General features: G+C 43.6%; 1 protein-coding gene across 13 annotated transcripts in view; it reads right to left on the bottom strand.

The window, feature by feature from the left end:
- ULK4 (unc-51 like kinase 4) overlaps positions 1 to 16,674 on the bottom strand; it is a 571,537-nt gene that overhangs the window by 166,341 nt on the left and 388,522 nt on the right. For 11 of the 13 annotated variants that reach the window (XR_006222024.1, XM_042998368.1, XM_042998375.1 and 8 more), the window contains 2 exons: positions 10,883 to 11,049; positions 1,510 to 1,608 (listed from right to left, as the gene is read on the bottom strand). Coding sequence is in view for 11 of the 13 variants with exons in the window: in XM_042998368.1 (XP_042854302.1) it covers positions 1,510 to 1,608; positions 10,883 to 11,049 (266 nt within the window). In the remaining 2 variants the exon portion in view is untranslated. Of the gene's footprint in view, positions 1 to 1,509; positions 1,609 to 10,882; positions 11,050 to 16,674 lie in introns of those variants that run through there. The other 2 variants (XM_042998372.1, XR_006222025.1) reach the window with 2 other exon arrangements.

Here is a 16,674-nt window from a genome sequence, read left to right as displayed (position 1 = left end):
CTGTCTTGTTTAATCTTTATTCTCTATAAATATAATTATCTAATATATCATATATTGCATCAATTTATACGTATGTGTATATACACACATATATATTTTTTTAATTTCATGCTGTTTTGAATCTCTTATATAAAAGAGAGTCTGGTTTGTGTTAGTCTTTCCTCTGTTTTTGGGAGCCTCATCTGTTTCCTGCCCTTGGCCGAAGAGAGAGCTGGCTGCCAGAGTTCAGTCCCCATACTCTGAGCTGAGCAGTGAGTGTTCTATTTTCCATGTAGCTTCACACAAAAGATCTTCTACACTAAAGATCCTCCCACTGTTGGGCTTGAGGATGTTCCCTGGGGTTTGGGGCTATTCCCACACTTCATTATGAGCCCACCGACACCTTTTTTGTGTGACTGCTTTACTCCACATATGCCATTATTTGATATAACCCAGAACTGACTGAGTTCCCCACTTTTTTTACTCCATTGAACCAAACGTACATTTGTTGAACACAATTAAGTCTACAGAATTATTCATCCAAACTACATTTGCCTTCCTTTGAAAGCCACTGAGCAGAAAAGGACAAATCCTAGCAGTTCTGAGAGAAATGAAGCTCTGTCTCCACCTTCACTCGGTGGAGAGTGGAGGCCACAAGAGGTTAAGTTCCCTGGGGCTACAGGGCCCCCAGTCCTTGGCTCCCCAAATCTGCAGAGGCTTTCAGGAGTCTTCACGGAATGTCACCAACCCACCCTCTGAATGCTTTGTAGAAGTCATGTGTCTGGACACTGGGTCCTCTTTAAGTTTGGTTAAAACTGTTTAGTTGGTCCAAACTCCAAGTTCCTGCTGGGCTCTTTTCATATATTCAGTGGTCTTGTGTAGTCTTACTTGTTTGCGTTGAACCTCACTTATCTCCCACATCTGTGAAAATTTAGGGAAGTATTATCTAGCTCAGCGTGCATGCTCCTATTTTAAGTGTGTTTATTTTGAGAGAGAGCAAAAGCAGGGAGGGGCAGAAAGAGACAGAGACTCCCAAGCAGGCTCCACATTCAGCACAGAGCCCGGCACAAGGCTTGAACTCACGAACCGTGAGATCATGACCTGAGCCGAAATCAACAATCAGACACTTAACTGACCGAGCTACCCAGGGGCCCCTGTGTGCATCCTACTGTACTCCTGCAGAGTCCTGCATGCCAAGTTCTACTCTAAAATATCTTTTTGAGAAATACTGATAATAGCGATTTCTTCTTCCTTCTTGGAATTCATTTCTCGAATTTTTGACCTCACGCTCATCAAGACGGATTTGAGAAATTCTGCCTTAAATACCTATTGAAATGAATAAGCCATCTAGTTTTAAAATAAAGTAGAAATTTAGTGTTTCTAGGCCAAATAATCTTCTGAAATTTCTTTTGGTTCTAGCTTTGAAAAGAATTAAAGTAGCATAAAAAAATCACGGCATCGTGAAATTGAAATAAAATTACTACCACCTCAGGAGTGCTCTGAAAGACACACGAACAGGTGAGCTCTTACCAGCGGAATGAGCAGGCTGATGAGGTCTGTCAGAGGTTTGCTCAGCAGAAGCAGGTCCTCCGCGGCTTGGGTGTCCCCTCCTGAGCCAGACTTCTGTGCCTTGAGCAAGAGAAGGGAAAGGGGTTCTTGGAAATTAGTCAGTTTGGCCAGAGGAGACAGATCCACTCAGTGTAGGAGAGGAAGGGGGCTGAGGAAGCAATCCCCCATGGCACCCTGAGAAGTTATGCTGTGTTATAACGTGACAAAGAGTACTCTCAGTGCCACTGCCACCAGCTCAGGCTGCAGAGACAGACCCAGATGGCCCACAGATAACAAGACCAAGGCTGTCGTTGACAGAATGATGTTTACATTCATGTAGTGTGGATGGGACTTTATCTTTCCAACCATGCTGAGATGAGGTGCCTTTATGCACATTTTTCAGGTGAGAAAACTTAAGTTCAGAGAAGTTAAGTAATTTGTCGAAAGCCCCAAAGACAACAAGTGACAAAGCCGGAATCCAAATCACGAGTGCTCATTTCTCGTGAGCATGATTATACACAGTATACGATGCACGCCATCATCGTATAATTCTGGTATGCTTTCCTTCCCTGTGTGCACTTGCTTGAATAACATCTAGAAGAGCTGTCCAATGTCCCAGTGCAATGTATTAGACATAGGTCTACACTGCTTAGGAGAGACGGGCTTAAACTGCAATGGAAAAAGGCAATGAGAAGGGAGGGGCTCTAAGGTGTGTCTGTTCTCAGGAGTTTTACAGAACTGTCCGATCTCCATTACAGAGGTGAATAATTTTATATTGAAAAAAGGCACTGACTATTTATTGTGTTTGCTGCAGTATGTGCACAATTCATTCACACATTTCTTGTTTTTAATTTCATTCAGAGGAAATACAACTACTTGTAAGTAATGACCTCTGCCAGGGCCTTCAGAGAAGGCTGTATAGACTGCCTGTCTCAGGTTATTAGCCTGGACTCCCAGACTCTTTTCATGGAGGCCCAGGTCCTTCCAGACTTCAGGCCTATGGGTAGAATTTTTTTTTCATTTTATATATGTATATATTTATTTATTTTAAATACAATTTATTGTTAAATTGGCTAACATACAGTGTGTAAAGTGTGCTCTTGGTTTTTAGGGTAGATTCCCATGGTTCATTGCTTACATACAACACCCAGTGCTCATCCCAACAAGTGCCCTCCTCAATGCCCATCACCCATTTTCCCCTCTCCCCTGCCCCCTACCCACATCAACCCTTAGTTCGCTCTATTTGAGAATCTCTTATGGTTTGCCCCCCTTCCTCTCTGTTTGTAATTTTTTTCCCCTTCTCTACCCCCATGGGCTTCTGTTCAGTTTCTCAAGATCCACATATGAGTAAAAAAATACGATATCTGTCTTTCTCTAACTGACTTATTTCACTTAGCATAATACCCTCCAGTTCCATCCATGTTGTTGCAAATGGCATGATTTCATTCTTTCTCATTGCCAAGTAGTATTCCATTGTATATATAAACCACATCTTCTTTCCATTCATTAGTTGATGGACATTTAAGCTCCTTCCATAATTTGGCTATTGTTGAGAGTGCTGCTATAAACATTGGGGTACAAGTGCCCCTATGCATCAGCACTCCTGTATCCCTTGGGTAAATTCCTAGCAGTGCTCTTGCTGGGTCATAGGGTAGATCTATTGTTAATTTTTGGAGGAACCTCCACACTGTTTTCCAGAGCGGCTGCACCAGTTTGCATTCCCACCAACAGTGCAAGAGGGTTCCCGTTTCTCCACATCCTCCCCAGCATCTGTAGTCTCCTGATTTGTTCATTTTAGCCACTCTGACTGGCGTGAGGTGGTATCTCAGTGTGGTTTTGATTTGTATTTCCCTGATGAGGAGCGATGTTGAGCATCTTTTCATGTGTCGGGTGGCCACCTGGATGTCTTCTTTGGAGAAGTGTCTATTCACATCTGCCCATCTCTTCACTGGATTATTTGGTTTTTTTGGTGTTGAGTTTGATAAGTTCTTTATAGATTTTGGATACTAACCCTTTATCCGATACGTCATTTGCAAATATCTTCTCCCATTCTGTCGGTTCCCTTTTAGTTTGTTGATCATTTACTTTGCTGTGCAGAAGCTTTTTATCTTGATGAGGTTCAATGGTTCATTTCTGCTTTTAAATCCCTTGCCTTTGGAGATGCGTGGAGCAAGAAATTTCTGCGGCTTAGGTCAAAGAAGTTGTTGCCTGCTTTCTCCTCTAGGGTTTTGATGGTTTCCTGTCTCCCATTTAGATCTTTCATCTATTTTGAGTTTATTTTTGTGTATGGTGTAAGATAGTGGTCTAGTTTCATTCTTCTGCATGCTGCTGTCCAGTTCTCCCAGCACCATTTGAAATCAACCACAGGAGAAAGTTTGGAAAACCTCCAAATGCACGGAGGTTAAAGAATGAATGGGTCAACCAGGCAATTAAAGAAGAAATTTAAAGATATATGGAAACAAATGAAGATGAAAACACAACAGTCCAAACCCTTGGGGATGCAGCAAAGGCAGTGCTAAGAGGAAAATACACTGCAATCCAGGCCTATCTCAAGAAACAAGAAAAATCCCAAATACAGAGTCTAACAGCACACCTAAAGGAACTAGAAGCAGAACAACAAAGAAACCCAGCAGAAGAAGAGAAATCGTAAAGATCAGAGCAGAAACAAACAATATAGAATCCAAAAAAAAACAGAACAGATCAATGAGACTAAGAGCTGGTTTTTTGAAAAAATAAATAAAACTGATAAACCCCTAACCAGACTTCTCAAAAAGAAAAGAGAGGACCCAAATAGATAACATCATGAATGAAAATGGATTTATCACAACCAATCCGTCAGAAGTACAAGCAATTATCAGGGAATGCTATGAAAAATTATATGCCAACAAACTGAACATCCTGGAAGAAATGGACAAATTCCTAGACACTTACACACTACCAAAACACAACCGGGAAGAAAGAAAATTTGAACAGACCCGTAACTGTGGGCAGAATTTGAGCCGTCTGCTTTCTCTGGCTCACAGGGGCTCAAGTGAAAAGCAGAGCCCTGCCTTTTAACCTCTCTGTACTCAAGGGGAACCAAGGTAATCGTAGCATGGAGCTTCCTTCTCTTCTCCCCACCCCCACATCTCCCGCTTTCCCAACTGACTTTACCAGAAAGGTAGAATTTCCTTCCAGAAAACAAATGTGCAGCATCACCCTGGAGGTCTGAACCCTTCTGATTCTTGGCTGTTGATCCCCGTCTTCTGAAGCACAGTGTGAGACAGAATCATGGCCTTTCCTCACTAACATGTTACCCTGTAGAGCAAACGGATTCTCTCTTGGGAAAGATAAGGCAGTCTTGCAGACCAGCACCTAGGCCGTGCGGGGGCGCGATGCCACTGCTTCCTTTCCGAACACACGGGAGCAAGCAGATGGGGCCACAAGAACAAGTACACACTGTGGGACTCTTCCCACCGGGACATCCAGTAGTCCTCCACAGCCTCTGGGATCTACATGGTCATTAGTTACTGTTACCGAGAAACATCTAGACTCTCCCCACCAGTACTCAGGTACCACCTCCCTACAAAGCTGCCAAGGGTTGTGGGGGAATGCTGCCTGTCTGCACAACAGAGAAGTTCATACCAGGACTACAATACAAACTCGTCTCCTTGCAAAAATGTGGCACCGCCACGGAAGCTCTGTGCACATGGGAATCCCAGCAGGGATGCAGGAGGAAAAAAAAGAAAAACAAATCCTGAATAACAATCTCAGGGGCCCAGGCCCACCTCTCCTTTCAGTCTGTCTCCAGGTCCTTAACACCACACTCCCTAAAGGCAGCCTCTAGCTGGCCTGGGTCTGTGGGCCACTGTGTGCATTTTGTAAGGGGCCCTTTCCGCAGCAAGAATATTCTCTCTCTGCTACGACATCGCTATTACCCTCTCCGTCTAGGTCCTCTGCCTTTGCCTCTGGCCCATAACTCTCTTGCCCCTGTCACTGCCACACAGTACCTTACCCCCCTCCCAGCCATCCAATGTTCTTGGCCCGCCCAGGTACAGCCTAAGTAAGGAAGGACGGTAGACTGAACTGGGGCAGTAGGGGTTGAGAGAAGTGGTTGGACGTATTAGGTATTTAAGGTAAAGTCTACATTATCTGGTGACAGATTAGATGTGGAGTATGAAAAGGAGAGAGAGTTTACGAATGACTCCCAGGTTGCTTGTTTGCACAGCAGGATGGGGGTGGCAGGCCTTGGGGCAGCAGGGTGATCAGGGGAGGCAAATCCCAGGGTTAGCTTTCAACAATGTTGAATTTGAGGTGAGGATGCGTTGTGTTGGCGATCATTTTGAGAAAGCTGCTGGATTTCTAAGGATGCATTTCATGGGAGAACTCTGGACAGAAACACTAACTTAAGAGTCTTAAACATATAAAACCTGGGAACGCCAACTTATGAGCCATCTTTAACATTAAATGACAACACAGCACTGTCCAAAATGCGGTAAAGGAGTACAGCTTAAAAAAACAAAAGTCAACAAAAGGCCAGGGAAACACAATTCTTTTTTTTTTTTTTAATTTACTTATTTAAGCTCAAGTTAGTTTACATACAGTGTGGTACTGGTTTCAGGAGTAGAATTTAGTGATTCATCTCTGACCTACAACACCGAGCGCTCATCCCAACAAGTGCCCCCCCATGCCCATCCCCCATTCAGCCCCTCCCCCCACTCTCCTCCCCTCCAGCAGCCCTCAGTTTGTTCTCTGTCTTTCAGAGTCTCTTATGGCCTGGCTCCCTCTCTGTTTGTATCTTACTTTTCCTTATATCTAGCACTGCTACACGAGTCTAGTGCACACAAGTAGGTACTCAACAGAGGTCTGTTAAACTAACACAGAAGTAAGGATCTGTAGAGAACAAGGGACAGTCAGTTCCTCAGGCAGTTGAAGTCTAACGTCCCCAGCGGTTTAAGCACAAAATGTAGCGCTGCCTGCAATGGTGGGGCCCAGACAATGCAGCACTCGCTGGGCGCCCCGATTATCACCACGCGCGTGCTCACCATCCGCAGATGACACAATTCGGGTCCCCACTCTGTAGGGTCTCACGGTTTGACCAAAAGAACAGCATGCTTCCAAACAACTGTGCCGAACGAAATAAGTCAGTCAGAGAAAGACAAACACCATATGACTTCACTCATACTGAATTTAAGAAACAAAACAGATAAACACGGGAAAGGAAGGAAAAATAAGGCAAAAACAGAGAGGGAGGCAAACCATAAGAGTTTGTTCTCTTAAATAGAACAAACTGAGGGGTGCTGGAGGGGAGGTCAGTGGGGAGATGGGTTAAATGGGTGATGGGCAAGAAGGAGGGCACCAGTTGGGATGAGCACTGGGTGTTATATGTACGTGATGAATCACTAAATTCTACTCCTGAAACCATTATTATACTGTATGTGAACTTGAATTTAAATAAAATTAAAAAACAAAACAAAAAACAAACAACTGTGCTCAAGGCAGAGTGTGAAAACTGCCACAGAGGTAGACACAGTTTGGGTGGTCGGGAGGGAAGTAAGAGGAGGTGACATGTGACTTCACATTCGTTGGTGGGAATGGGGTCTACAGGGAGTAGTGTGGACAGCAGTGTTTCAGGTGCTGGGAACCACAGGACAAAAGGCATGGGGTGAAATACTGAGAGTGGACTGTTTGGGGTGGGTATGGGGAGCACGGAGGCCTGGCAGGAAAGGCTGGAAGGCACCCTGGGGCTGGATCTTACAAGGCCTTGAATGACGCACCAAGGAGTTAGAAAATTATATCACAGATAATGAGAGGTCACTGAAGTTTGCAAAGGAAGCAGAGACATGATGAGGATTATGGGCAAAGGCAGAAAAGTCTCTCTTGGATTCAGCAACCAGGCAGAGGGTAGCTCGTGGGAAAGAACAATGAGGGGAATGCCACAGAGGAGAACAACTGGATAATTTCAAGAGATACTAAAAACAGGGGCATCTGGGTGGCTCAGTCAGTTAAGTGTCCAGCTTTGGCTCAGGTCATGATCTCACGGTCCGTGAGTTCGAGCCCCACATCAAGCCCTGTGCTGCCAGCTCAGAGCCTGGAACCTGCTTCCGATTCTGTGTCTCCCTCTCTCTCTGCTCGTGTTCTGTCTCTCTCTCTCTCTCAAAAAATAACTAACATTAAAAGAATTTTTAAAAATAATAATATTAAAGATATACTCAAAACAGATACGGCTCCCACCAAGGATAGACTTGAAGTGCGTGTGAGTCGAAGGAGAACTCATGGCCACATTTCAGTCTTTCGGCAACACCAACTCTGCACAGAAACAGCAGTTTAATGGCTCTCCATCACTTCACAAATGATAGTCAAGGACCAGACTGGGGAGTCGGGTGACCTGGATGTTAATACTGAATTGGGCTCTCTCCCCGTCAAGTTAGGCTCTCCTCTCCCACCTTCACGCTGCGGCATCCCATACCTCCAGCAGCCGCACCCTCGCAAACGTAACGGGATGATGATTTCCTCCCCATTTGTGTGGTGACGGTCTTCCCGACGAAACTGCGAGCTCCTTGACCGCTAACACCCTTCCTCTCTGGATCCCTGCTGAAATCACAGTAACCCAGCCCTGTTCCAGGCTAATGCGTACAAAAAACAAACCACAAATTACTTCACAAGCCTGCTAGGAGTCAGTTTAGTCAGGAAACATGGCCCGAGTACCCTCCCATGTGCCAGGACACAGACAGGAGGAAGTCATGGGCCACAGGAAGCCTTGTGTAAACAGGAATGTGAGGCGTGCACCTTTCTTCTTCTTGCTGTTAACGAGACAGCAACCATTTACTGCTCACCTTCCCTAAGCCGGGTATATACAAGGCACCTCATATTTACATATATTCGCATACATTTTCGTCTCTCAGTAAAGTCTCGGGACAACCCTGCACAGCAGTTTTACCTTTTTTTTTTTTTCCTAAACATTTACTTATTTATTTTTGAGAGACAGAGAAAGACAGAAAGCAAGCAGGGGAGGGGCAGAGAGAAAAGGAGACACAGAATCCAAAGCAGGCTCCAGGCTCTGAGCCGTCGGCACAGAGCCCAACACGGGGCTTCAACTCATGACCTGAGCCAGAGTCGGTGGTGCGACCGACTGAGCCAGCCAGGTGCCCCCAGTTTTACCATTTCTACTCTGCAGATGAGGAAACCGTACTAAGCAGGTGAAGAAACTTGCCCAGGGTCATATAGGTAGAAAGTGGTGTGGCTGGGACTTGTATCCAAGGCATTTCAGCCTGCGAGGCCCATACCACAGCAGCCAATCTGGAGCATGTATTTGTCTCTGCTTCCACATCTCTCCCACACAACCCTCCAGAGGTTAAACTAGGACCGATTTAGAATCACAAGGCATGTTGGAGGCAGGGACTGAACTCCTGATGGAGATTCGAACACCCGCCTTCCCATGGTCCCTGCCTCCCTGGTATATATTCCTGCATCAATCATATCACTCTCCTCCCTGAAAAGAAAAGCTAGGCACCTATCATTTTAAAGGCTGGCAACCCTCAATTCTTCTCCTTTACAGTGGTTCCTGTTAGAAGTAGATCAGGTTTTGAATGCAAAAGAATCTCCAGCGGGGAGCATGTTTATAAATGGAAGAGGTGACTGAAGGTTTGGAAAGTACTTACAGCCTGTGTTCAAGGAGGATGGGCCTTTGATACACATGCCATTTCTTTTCCCAGCCCTTTCCCCAAATTCAGTCTCAAAGACTCTACCTCTGTCAGACTGACACCAGGTATTATGAAGATCAAAGTCGGTGGTCAAGGCCAAAAGCAATACATGGCAGATGCTATGGGGGAGGATTTAGAAAGATGTTAGCTGTAAAATATACAGTGGTGGGGAAGAAATTTAAAAAGTAGACACAATGATCTATCGGTACAATAGAATATAAAAAAAAAACGAATTAGAAAATATTTTGTACTAAGGAGTTTTCTTTTAAAAACCCTTGAAAATCTATCCTTTGTAATAAAATGATTTCTAATGTTGTGGAATTTTTAAACATCTGATCCTTTTTATCTACAATCTACAAAACATAATCTGTTACAGATTGATATCATCAAAGCATCTTGCAAGAGTACCTATTGACTGCACCTTGAAGAATTACCTAAAATCACTACAAAAACTGAAATTAGAGAGGTGCCTGGGTGGCTCAGTCAGTTAAGCATCCGACTTCAGCTCAGGTCATGAGCTCACAGTCCGTGAGTTCGAGCCCCGCGTCAGGGTCTGTGCTGACAGCTCAGAGCCTGGAGCCCGCTTTGGATTCTGTGTCTGGCTCTCTCTCTGCCCCTCCCCTGTGCGTGCTCCATCTCTCTCTGTCTCAAAAATAAATAAAAGCATTAAAAAAAAAACTGGAATAAGAAACAACATTCTCCAAAAAAACTCTAGAAAAGAGAGGACAAGCTAAGAGAAATCCATAATTTGGGATTTCCTAAGTACTTAACAGTGCTGTTATCATTAAAGATGAGCAAATAAAAACAACCAGGTAGTGTGAAGGCCATTTCCATCTACCGGCTTTTCAAGATTGGGTTAAACACGGGCTATCATGTTTACTGAGGGGATCTTGGAATTATTTATTAAACCACACTAGACAAGCTAAACACTTGACCAGCTCAACTGGGGATAAACGATAGCATTTATCAGAGTGATGAATAACAGAGGTTAACCAGGGTCTGGGGAATCATTCTTGGCTCCACTGCTAGGACTCCTGGCAAAGAATCAAAACAGCTTGCTTTCAACTCCAGCTTCTGCACCCACCCAAGGCGGGATGCGGCTACCACCTGATGCACATCTTTTGTAATTTTACCAGGATTTAAAATACAGCCATGGATTCATACTGGCTGTGTGCTTTCACATAATCTAAGTATCAGCAGACTCGGTTGGTTAGAGAAATAGGCATGTGCAGGCGCTTAACATCCAACACAGAAAGTACTCAATAAACCCGCATCCCTGGCCTTCCTTATAGCACGATGCTAAGTAAATCCAGGTTATAGTTTGGGGTGAATTGTCTTTTCCATAGGCGCTGAACACACGTCTAGTCCTCAAAGTCCTAGTTATTGCTCATAATAAGGCAAATGATCCCCTCCATCGGGGGACTTCCCCAGCCAGAGCTTGGTTAGGTCTTTCCACAGGCCTCTCCTGCTTTCCTTTCCAGATTCCGTGATCACACTATCCGTCCTTGACCTTGGTCGCCCAAAGATGGCTTACCTGGTAGTCTTTCTCTACAGCATCATACGTTCTTTTTCCAACATAAAGACACGACAGAGGAAGCTTAGGTAGGAGACGATGAAAGGGAAGAAGCACCACATGGTGCGGTGCTCCAGACATGGGAGGGGAGGTCCCATACCTGCAGAGCCAGCCGTACGACACAGGCCGTATAGGTCAGCATGCCGTGCAGAATATCGAGCAGGGAGAAGAGCAGGGTGGCGGCCGTCTCACTGTGGTTCTTATTGTCCACATCCAAGCACAGCGTGGCAGTTTCAGTGAACAGGTCACAGACATGACGGACCAATCCTGAGGGTAAAAAGAAGGGCGAAACATGCCTCATAAATGCCAACATAGGGGCACCTGGATGGCTCGGTTGGTTGAGCATCCGACTCTCGATTTCGGCTCAGGTCATGATCCCAGGTTCACAGGATCAAGCGCTGAGTCGGGCTCCATGCTGAGTGTGGAGACTGATTAAGATTCTCTCCCACTCCCCCTCTCTCCCGTGCGCTCGCTCGCGCTCTCTCAATAGATAAATAAATAAATAAAGTGTCACAAAAACCCAACAGAAAAGGCGTATGTATTCTATGTTGTATAAACTCTAAGCAGTCCTTCAACTGTACTCATACCAGATACCCTTGGGAAAGTTTTAAAAATGCAGGTTTCCAGGCCTCACAGAGTCTGCTCAGAAGCCTGCGACAGGGCCTAGGAATATACATCTTAAATAAGCTCCCCAGGTGATATGATGCAAAGGTTCCCCAAATTACACTTTGAGAAACTATCCTATGGCCAACAGGCACATGAAAAGATGTTCAACGTCGCTCCTTATCAGGGAAATACAAATCAAAACCACACTCAGATATCACCTCATGCCAGTCAGAGTGGCCAAAATGAACAAATCAGGAGAATATAGATGCTGGAGAGGATGTGGAGAAACGGGAACCCTCTTGCACTGTTGGTGGGAATGCAAATTGGTGCAGCCGCTCTGGAAAACAGTGTGGAGGTTCCTCAAAAAATTAAAAATAGACCTACCCTATGACCCAGCAATAGCGCTGCTAGGAATTTACCCAAGGGATACAGGAGTACTGAGGCATAGGGACACTTGTACCCCAATGTTTATAGCAGCACTCTCAACAATAGCCAAATTATGGAAAGAGCCTAAATGTCCACCAACTGATGAATGGATAAAGAAATTGTGGTTTATATACACAATGGAATACTACGTGGCAATGAGAAAGAATGAAATCTGGCCTTTTGTAGCAACGTGGATGGAACTGGAGAGTGTGATGCTAAGCGAAATAAGCCATACAGAGAAAGACAGATACCATATGGTTTCACTCTTATGTGGATCCTGAGAAACGTAACAGAAACCCATGGGGGAGGGGAAGGAAAAAAAAAAAAAAAAAGAGGTTAGAGTGGGAGAGAACCAAAGCATAAGAGACTGTTAAAAACTGAGAACAAACTGAGGGTTGATGGGGGGTGGGAGGGAGGGTAGGGTGGGTGATGGGTATTGAGGAGGGCACCTTTTGGGATGAGCACTGGGTGTTGTATGGAAACCAATTTGACAGTAAATTTCATGAAAGAAAGAAAGAAAGAAAGAAAGAAAGAAAGAAAGAAAGAAAGAAAGAAAGAAAGAAAGAAAGAAAGGAAGGAAGGAAGGAAGGAAGGAAGGAAGGAAGGAAGGAAGGAAGGAAGAAAGAAGGAAGGAAGGAAGGAAGAAACTATCCTACATGAACAGGCTTCACAAGGACAGAGGGCTGCCTGACGCCGGAAGATCCCGTGCTGCATATGAACGTCCTGCTCCCAGGTTCTCTGAAAATACAGTTCTTCACAGTGTAGGTCAGGGACGACAGGTGGACCCAGGGGATATACGGATCTACAAGTAATTGGGTCATTGCAAGAGGATAAACCAATGAAACATTTTTTTTGCATGCATTCCAAAAATATATTGAAATATAAGATCAACTATGATTTTAAGAAATTGGGAATTTAAAAACTTCCAGGTTCTATCGTTGTGTCTCTGCAGACCTCATATTAAATTAACAGTGCGGGTGGTCTGCAACTTTCAGTTTGATGTAGTCTGTCACAAAAAATACATTTTCACAAGTAGGGGCCATTACTGTTTCAACTTAATTTGGCATTTTTATTGATACTATTATGTAGCATTAGCCTTTGAATTAAAAAAAAAAACAATTCAGATGTAAATGCGGTGAAAATACAGCACGCCTTGTTACAAACCTAAAATGGTGAACAGGACCTTTAGCATCAGGAGATCATCTAAATGTTCTAGGAAAAGTGAATCTTCGAAAATGCGTATTTTACACAGCAGTTGGTGGGGGGAGCATGGTAAGGAGCTGTACCATAAGCTGGATTTCATTGGTCCTGCAATCCATTTGTCCCTAGTTCCCAGATGATCAATTGGATGGGAACTCTGCCAAGCACAGCCATCTAAGCTTTACTATCTTTTCCAAGCACTGCCATTGTCGTTTCCAGTAAAGCAATTTAGGTCTCCCAGACAAGTAAACAGAGTAAATCTTGGACTTTGAAAGTAATTAATTTTGTCACTAACGGCAGAGAGGAACCAAAACTACAAAGGCCTCATTCAAAGTTGTAGTGCTCATGGCAAAGACCGATACAAGTCACAAAGGTGAAGGTAAATACACTTGAAGGGAAGGTAGAATGAATTATTGGCAAAGTTTCTTTATCAACGACAAGGTGTGATCACACGTATCACCAATGACACACAGTATAGCAAAGCGATCGTTATGGCATGTCCATGACCAGGGGCTCTTGTCTGAGTCAGGCAGCATCGCTAACACACATGCCATAAATCAGCACTTGGCCTTCATGGGCTGCAGATAGGGCAGAAGGGCTCTGAAACACAGGACGTGGTAAATGCACGCTGTAAGACGTTTTCCTCTGGGGGGTCGTGATCACTTTGTGACCACCATGTAGATGGTCCGAGGTGCAGAGGGGTGAGTACTGGTGAAGTCTCACTCTGTGAACAGCAGAGAAGGACGTGGCTCCTCAGAAGGTGGCAGTGGACCCTTGGACACCCATCTCCAGGCTGCTTCAGACTAAACAGCTGGTGGGCAACAGGGAGCGATCTACCCGACCTCACTCAGTCTTCAAGGAAAGAGGGCAAACAACGAATGCAATCGTGTCCCTGCTGGGATGGAAAGTCTTCCCAGCCTGCTGTGTGAAAAAGCAGGCAACAAATGCCAAGCTCTGACTTGACACGCCAAAGTCACCAGCTGTCAGGGAAGGTGCTCACAGGAGATTAGAAATGAAGCAGGACACAAAATATTTCTTCACAGCAGTGATAATGCCAGCAAGCTCATTAGTACGATGTCAAGTGGTCTATTCCCAGCCACATATCCAAAGTTCTTCATCTCCAGAACATTCACTTCAGGGTCAAAGCACACATTTTTCTCATTTAAACTTTTTATTATGAAAACAAAGAAAGTCACAAGACAGTTCTTCGATGATTATCAGCATTTTTGCTCATCTTGTTTAATCTATCCTCATCTTTTTCAGGAATTTAAAGCAAATACCAGACATCATCTTATTTCTCCTGTAAACACTTCCGTACGGTCTACAGAGAAAGGTTCTTTTCTTTAGCATTACTACCACCCAATAAAACGAAACCTACTTAATATAGGCAATACACAGCCTACGTCCAAAGCTCAACTGTCTCAAAACTGTCTTCTGTAGGATTAGTTTGTTGAAATCAGGATATAAACCAGGTCCACACATTCCATTTGGTTGCAGACCTTAAGTCTCCTTTAATGTCTAACAGTCTTTCTTCTGCTTGCAATTTTCATGCCTTTTATTTCTGGGAAAGTTAGAACACTTGTCCTGAGGATTTTCTTGTGGTGGGATTCCTCTATGCCTGTATTTCCTATAAAATGGTAATTATAGTGACTGGAGACTCCATTTAATTCAGGTTCAATTATTTTGGCAATAATACTTGGGGCTGGAACTCTGCATGTTGTATTGCATCATATCTGGAAGGATATACCGTCTGGCTATTCCACACTTAACAATGTTAAAATTGCTCCAGGTCAGGGGTTGTTAGCCTAACCCAATCATTATAAAATTCCCCATCAAATGTTACCTACTAACGACCACTGTCTAGTCCCATCATTTCATTAGAGGTGGCAATATAGTAAGTTTCAAATTCTATCATTCTGTTTGTACTTTTTTCAGCTCATTTTGCTCTGTAAGGGATCTTCATTTAACTATTTGGTTATCATAAAATATGGTCTGTAAAGGAAAGGCAACAGAGATGTTTGATAACTGTTTCTTTGTTGCCATTTACCAGTTTTCAGACCAATGATTTTGGAGTATCAGCAATTAGCAAATGTGACTAATGGAGGAATGGGTGGGGGAGCAAGAAACTACCAGCAGTTACTAATGAATTCATTTTGCAGCATCATTGTGAATACAGTGGGTGTTGAAAGAATACGTTTTATGGATGTCAACTGATTCAATCATTTTTTAAAAAAAACGTTCAACTTGTTTCCAGTTTTGGCTACTGACGGCCCCTTGAAAGTGTCCGGACTTCTGCTATGATAGGTCCCAAGTTCATCTTAAGAACTCCCGCCTCAAAGACACGAATAGACACTTCTCCAAAGAAGACATCCAGATGGCCAACCGACACATGAAAAGATGCTCGACATCACTCATCATCAGGGAACTACAAATCAAAACCACAATGAGATACCACCTCACACCTGTCAGAATGGCTAACATGAACAACTCAGGCAACAACAGATGTTGGTGAGGATGTGGAGAGAGAGGATCTCTTTTGCACTGTTGGTGGCAAGGCAAGCTGGTGCAGCCACTCTGGAAAACAGTATGGAGGTTCCTCGAAAAACTAAAAATAGAAGTACCTATGACCCAGCAATGGCACTATCAGGCATTTATCCACGGGATGCAGGCGTGCTGTTTCGAAGGGGCACATGCACCCCCATGTTTATAGCAGCACTATCAGCAATAGCCAAAGTATGGAAAGAGCCCAAATGTCCATCGAAGGATGAATGGATAAAGAAGATGTGGTATATATATACAATGGAGTATTACTCGGCAATCAAAAAGAATGAAATCTTGCCATTTGCAACTACGTGGATGGAACTGGAGGGTATTATGCTCAGTGAAATTAGTCAGAGAAAGACACAAATCCTATGACTTCACTCATATGAGCTCTTTAAGAGACAAAACAGATGAACATAAGGGAAGAGAAATAAAAATAATATAAAAACTGGGAGGGGGACAAAACAGAAGAGACTCATAAACATGGAGAATAGAGAGTTACTGGAGGGGTTACGGGAGGGGAGAATGGGCTAAGTGGGTAAGGGACATTAAAGAATCTACTCCTGAAATCATTGTTGCACTATATGCTAACTAATTTGGATGTGAATTAAAAAAAAAATTAAATTAAATTAAAATAAATAAATAAATAAAAAGAATTCCTGGCTCAAAGATATTAAATAAAATAGATTAAAATAAAAGGCTTTATGAAGGGTTTCAAAAAATAAGAAATTCCTGCCTCAGATTGAGCATTAGCTACTTCTCCAAGAATCCCTAGTTTCTTTCAAGAAGAAACTGTATTTAGAAACCAAGGTCTGAGCACCAGTGACTCTGCTACTGAGTCACTGATTAAGTAGATAGAGATAAGAAGTATACACCTATTAGAGAAAAATAATGACGTCATGCAAATATTTTCAGTATCAGTGTCCAGAAATGGACCCGTACATATATGGTTACAAACATTTCAACAAGTAAATTCTTTACAAAAAATTCTTTTCAACAAAAAGGGATAGAAAAACTGAGTACCCATATTAAGAAAGGAATCCTTGACCACTACATCATATACTATGCAAAATTACTTTCACACGAATCACAGATCTACACATAAAAGCTAAAACTGTG

The sequence above is a fragment of the Panthera tigris genome, chromosome C2 (genome assembly GCF_018350195.1).
Source record: "Panthera tigris isolate Pti1 chromosome C2, P.tigris_Pti1_mat1.1, whole genome shotgun sequence".
Classification (NCBI taxonomy): domain Eukaryota; kingdom Metazoa; phylum Chordata; class Mammalia; order Carnivora; family Felidae; genus Panthera; species Panthera tigris.
This window is presented reverse-complemented; position numbering and strand designations above follow the sequence as displayed.